This window comes from Austrofundulus limnaeus, unplaced genomic scaffold (assembly GCF_001266775.1).
Source record: "Austrofundulus limnaeus strain Quisiro unplaced genomic scaffold, Austrofundulus_limnaeus-1.0 Scaffold331, whole genome shotgun sequence".
Lineage (NCBI taxonomy): Eukaryota > Metazoa > Chordata > Actinopteri > Cyprinodontiformes > Rivulidae > Austrofundulus > Austrofundulus limnaeus.
In genome coordinates, this window is record NW_013952733.1 from 321,155 (window position 1) to 327,032 (window position 5,878).

At 37.8% G+C, this 5,878-nt stretch overlaps 1 protein-coding gene across 1 annotated transcript in view; it reads left to right on the top strand.

Annotated features, from left to right (window-relative positions):
• The window catches only part of ednraa (endothelin receptor type Aa), a 19,686-nt gene extending 14,920 nt beyond the window's left edge, over positions 1-4,766 (top strand). The window contains exons 5-8 of the mRNA XM_014022476.1: positions 1,374-1,526; positions 1,617-1,750; positions 3,493-3,601; positions 4,089-4,766. Of these exons, the coding sequence (XP_013877930.1) occupies positions 1,374-1,526; positions 1,617-1,750; positions 3,493-3,601; positions 4,089-4,226 (534 nt within the window). The 3' untranslated portion in view covers positions 4,227-4,766. The remainder of the gene's footprint in view (positions 1-1,373; positions 1,527-1,616; positions 1,751-3,492; positions 3,602-4,088) is intronic.
• The last annotated feature ends 1,112 nt before the right edge of the window (positions 4,767-5,878 follow it).

Genomic DNA, 5,878 nt, shown 5'->3' on the forward strand with positions numbered 1-5,878 from the left:
TCTCTCTCTCTCTCTCTCTCTCTCTCTCTCTCTCTCTCTCTCTCTCTCTCTCTCTGGGGCGAAATCATATCTGCATGAAGCCACAAAAGTTCGTCATAAAACTCCAGTTATTTCACATATAGAATGTTGTTTTGTTTTGCCGTTTTGATTAAAGCACAGTTGAAGTTCCTCAAGTAAAAGAAAAAAACTTCAGAGTTCAGAAACTACTTGAATGCCATGATTAGAATACATTCCTTCTAATTTAGAAGTGGTGCATTAGAGGAGGAGTAGGATAGAAAATGCATTCCGGCATGAAAACTACTTGAGGTGAGACCTCGCCCTTAATGTCTCCTTCGTCATAAAGGCATGTATTACTTTATGCTTGGAGTTGGAGAGTGTTTTTAATGGACATGCTGATACACTGTCTTGATTGGAAATATGTTTTAAGTGCATGAATACATCAGCACAAACAATCAGCTACATATATCCTGCTTCTTCAGTAAATAATTTAAAACACAAGAACGTACGATACGGCACAGCTAAATAATGCAGAAATGACAAGAAAGCTATAAAAAACTGCAAGTGGGTCTCACCAAAGTCGTGTAGCTGGTCAATAATTTGAGCGATGCATCGCTTTCAGAAATAAACCCAGTCAACACACTCGCTCACAGTGATTGTGGCCTTTCCACATCCTTGAAGCACATAATTGATTGCAGGCCAAGTGCAATTACTGAGGCCTTCAGAGCTCTAAGCTGAGCCATATGTGCCATTCCAAATCCTGAAAACTGGAGAAATCTTTCAAAGATATCAGTACAGTGCTGAACTCTGAGAAGCATACTTCCTAATACCATTAATTAATAACAGTCTTTTAGTTTGTTATTTGTTTGCAATATGACAAACTCATTAGTGGGTCTGTGAAGATAAGGTATGGTTAATTTTTAATGATTTTGAAAATAGCATTTTTATCATACCTAGAACCACAAGTCATTATCATTCTCTGCATGATTAGAGCTGATGTTTGCAGACTTCTCACAATGAGCAGTTTTCCTGCAGGCTCCACTGGCACCAGAGACCAGCAGCGGTCAGAAGGTGTTTTAAAAAGCAGGGCATCTACAATTACACCAAGTCAAGCCAAATTATTTTCAAACTGGGTGTTTCGGATCCATATAGTTGTAGCTATGCACAATTGTGTAAACTGGGTGAAATATAAAGAAACGTTTCAAGAATGTGTCTGAATGCGGGCTGCTCAGCTGGACGGCAGCACTTCACAAATCCACGCCTCAGTCTCAAACGTTCAGGTCAAATATTTACTGTAACTCTTGAATGATTTGCAGTTTAAACGTTTAAAGCTGTGTTATTTATCATTATTTTTTATTATTTTGTTTTCCATGTAGTTCTATACAGAAAATAAGGATTGGTGGCTTTTCAGCTTCTACTTCTGTGTACCCCTGACGTGCACCGCCATCTTCTACACTCTGATGACCAGTGAGATGCTGAACCACAGGAAGGGCAGTCTTCGCATCGCCCTCAGTGAGCACCTCAAACAGGTCGGACAGAAGGCAGGGACTCCGAAATATCCCTGACCAGTTCAGTTGACCTTTCCATCTCATTTTAAATTTCTTCATTTCTCTTTGCAGAGGAGGGAGGTGGCCAAAGCTGTGTTCTGCCTCGTGCTGATCTTTGCCCTCTGCTGGTTTCCGTTGCACCTGAGCAGGATTCTAAAGAAGATGCTTTACAACCAGAGGGACAAGATGCGCTGCGAGCTACTGAAGTGAGTTTTGACTGGAGCCCTGTCACACTAAGTGTCCCTGAAGAGCTTTGAACTTCAAGTTCACAGATTTACATCCTTCAAAAATCTAAATATTGTTCTTATGCTGTAAAGTAAAGCAGTTCCTCAGGTCACATTTTGTCTGCAAAGCTCAGATTTACAGGCTCTCAAAACATCTTGTGTGCTCTGATAGGTCAGCTGCTCGTATGCATGCTGGCAGTTGCCCATACTTTGTGTGAAGATGGCCAAATTAGCTACTTAGTAGCCATCGTAAAAATGCTTTATGCTGATGTAAATAAGTAATTGAAGAATGATAAATGAGGCATTTAAGCTACTTTTTCTCTTGGAAAATGGATGTTTAGGTTATAGAATGTTGCAGATTTCAAAATACAAAACAATCTAACAATGTGAACAAAAAAAAACTGAACCTGGACGTTCCAAATCTCCCACGTTTGTTAAAATTCGGGTTTAAAGGTTTTCAGCTGTACTATCAACTAACAGAAAAAAGGCCCAAAAGCATAAAACATTATTACTTCCTCTCAGTCCTTCCCTTTAAAATAAACTAAAGGCCTAACATTCTTCTAATCTTTTTGTTTTGCTTTGTTTTGTTTTTTTATCTCCTCCTATCTGGCCAGATGTGCAGAAATCTGCAGACCAGAACTAGTCAGAGTAAAAAAAGTTTTGTCCTCACAAGTCATCACCTTTTCAAACAACTTTGAACCATTTTTTTTTACTTTTTATATTTTCCATGATACTTAAAACTTACTAGACCCAAATTACATATTATCTGCACTGTATAGACTAACCCTAAACATTCTGCTTGTATATTGTGTGACATCTGAAAATATGCCTTACTGTGTATGGTAATGCTTTATACTACCGAGGGTCACCACCAACCAAAGACAAATTCTTATTCTGATTTTTTTGTAGAAATGCGTAGCACCCAACAACTTATGCCAAAGTGTCTGTTGTAAATGACTTTCATCTACTTTCAAATTAAACTTTACCACAATTTTTGCAAAACGGACTTGTTATACTTAGGGTTTTTTGTTTGTTTGTTTGTTTGGCGAAGTAGCCATCTTAAATTATAATGTCTCCAGACATTAATTATCTACATTCAGTGGTTACTTTTCCTTGAAACTTCAAATGATTCAAACATTTTGGTAACAAACATACATACAAAAGACATTGCCAGCCTTTGCCTTTCTGCAATATTAAACTAAATAAATAAAACACATTTTAACCAACGGGTATGTTTAACAGTAACTTAGCACAAAAAGTACAGAAATTTGTTTGTTGGATTATTTCTTTGTTGTACAATGATTCTTGGCAATAAATCTTATACTTTTTGAAAGTCTGTTAATGTCTCTTTTAAATGGAGCCACCTTTGTAAGGAACATGAAAAAAATTGTCAAATATTCTCTGTCAAACAGCTTATTTCACTGCTGTTACTGACACTTGTTTTGAGCTTCCGGTACCCCAAGTTGCTTCCAGTCAGGTGGCTGGTATGAGATTTGATGTCAAGATGCATTGTTACAACAAAGAAATAATCTAACCAACACACATTTTCTTACTATATGTGCAAATATATTTAACCCCTAAGTAAAATCAATAAAAACAAATAGAACAATGAGCGTGCTGCTTTCAAGTCATCTTTTTCTTTTATTTATTTTATTATAATTATTAATTTTTTTTCTTTTTTGGATTTTAATTTGCTCATCTCTCACTTTTTTCTCTGTTTTCAGTTTCCTGTTGGTCCTGGACTACCTCGGCATTAACCTGGCGACAATCAACTCGTGCATAAATCCCATTATACTGTACTTTGTCAGCAAGAAGTTCAAAAATTGCTTCAAGGTACTTTTGCTCCCTTCCATACACACAGAACAACAACTAATCTCAAACACAACCACCTCTTTACTCACTGCAGACAGACAGACAGACAGACAGACAGACAGACAGACAGACAGACAGACAGACGGACGGACGGACGGACAGACAGACAGACAGACAGACAGACAGACAGACAGACAGACAGACAGACAGACAGACAGACAGACAGACAGATAATAATATTTTTTGAGATAATCTGGCTTTTTAAACAAGTAGCAGATCATTTGCTCATGACTCAGGGGCTGGGATGTGATGACATTCCATGAGCAACAAAAGCAGTCTGGTATGTAGTCACTTTATAGACTGAGCTCACTCGCCTCACAACTGTCTGTCAGGGGAGATAAACCATGGCCTGAGTTTATATTTTAAGGGGAAGAAATGAGAGACTGTAGCTCCACATATGGAAAAACTCTGACATGTTAACGTTTCTTCTCTTTACATGTTCTTCCAGTCATGTTTGTGCTGCTGGTGTTACTCCGACAACCAGCTGAACAGCACTGGACCCATGAACGGAACCAGTATCCAGTGTAAGAGCCCAGAGCCCAACAACCTCCACGCTGACCGCAGCGTCAGAAAAGACAGCAACTGATCGCTCCCTGGAGGTTTTTTTTTTTTTTTTTTCGCACTCATCTTAAAATGTATACAAAAAGTATATCCGACTTTGCTTGGGACACTGAAGCAACACGTGTCTGGAAGCAAAAAAGACCAAACCATGGCGTGGATTTCCTGAACCTCTCAGTGGGCCGAGCTTCCTGAGAGAAGCCCCTTCTGGTTCCCACACCCACGAACAGTGACTGTAGCCTGAGAGAAGAGAAGGGGGTAAGCAGGATGAGGAGGAGGACTTGGTTTAAAAGATGCAGATGAACTCTATAAATGACCCTACCAGGAGCTGAGAACGCTTTTCCTGTTAGGGGCAGCACCGCCGGGAAGGATGCTACAAGAAGGGAAAGGCTGACCGAATGATGAGAGATGACCGCTCCTTCGAGATGTTTACTCATCAGTGATGTAACCCCCACCCCTCACAAACACCAAAAAAAAAAACTAATTGCCATGTCAGAAGCTCTGTACTGTATTTGACATAAACTTATTTTATTTAGCAACAATACAATCTGTTTTTATACTGTAGGAACTTAAGTGAAATGTCTCGTACAAAAGGAAGCATATAAACACTAAAACCTTTCAGTTAAATGCAGTTGTGGTTTACATACAAACACAAAAAACCCCACCAATTTTACCAGAATTTAGTGTAGTCCTAGAAAAACAGTTCAGATATTTTGCCTTATGAGCAGTTAATGTCTTACCTGTTGTAGATAGCTCTTTGAACAACCTCAGTATAAATAATTTTGACCACAATGACTGGGCCAAGACCAAAGTGGACTGCTGTAGTCTTCAAATAACTTAAAAGACCTATAGAAAATAGTGATTCACACCATTTTTTAAACCTATTCATCATCATTAGTTTTTTTATCACATGGTTACTTAGAATTTTATGGTTATTTGCAAATGCAAATAGCAGCAGCACCTATAGCAGTAGCTGGACCTAAAACACTTTTTGCAGGAACCATCATTCCTGCTGGAGTAACAGTGTACGGAAAAAAAAAGACAACAGAGTAATAATCTCTAAAACAGTTTTCACACCAACAGCTTTTTTAGGACAATAGCATACAGCTATCTTATCCTCTTCCAAACTGTCCTTTAGTCTGTCACTCTGGTCCGAATTAAACTAATTCCTCAAACTCAAGTCATTCAAAGATATTCATTGGTGGTCATTTTTACTCAGAACCCCACTGTAAAAGATTTAAACAGTATCTTTAATAAACTGTTTGAATTCCCTGTGCAAACTTTGCAAGTTATTAAAGTGATAATGCAAAAAAAAATCATCTCAAGGAAAAGAGAGTTTGTAGTTTCAATCCCATACGGCCAATGAACAAAACTAAGCAAGAACTAGAGCCTTTTTTTTCCCACAAAACTGTGAATTTTACCAAGCAAATGCAACAGTAATTGTTTAAGCCAGGATAACCAACTAAATGTTTGTATTAAGTTCACTTTTATAAAGTGTAACAATTACAAAACATATTTTTCTCAGACCACAGGTAATGCTAAAAATTGGTGGTGATGTAAGAAATTGTCTCGTAAAAAGTTTTTGGACAAACTCTCTGAACAAGAAGTGTGGAGTAAATGAAAATTTGGCTAGTCTATTTTATATATATATATGTATATATGTGTGTATATATATATATA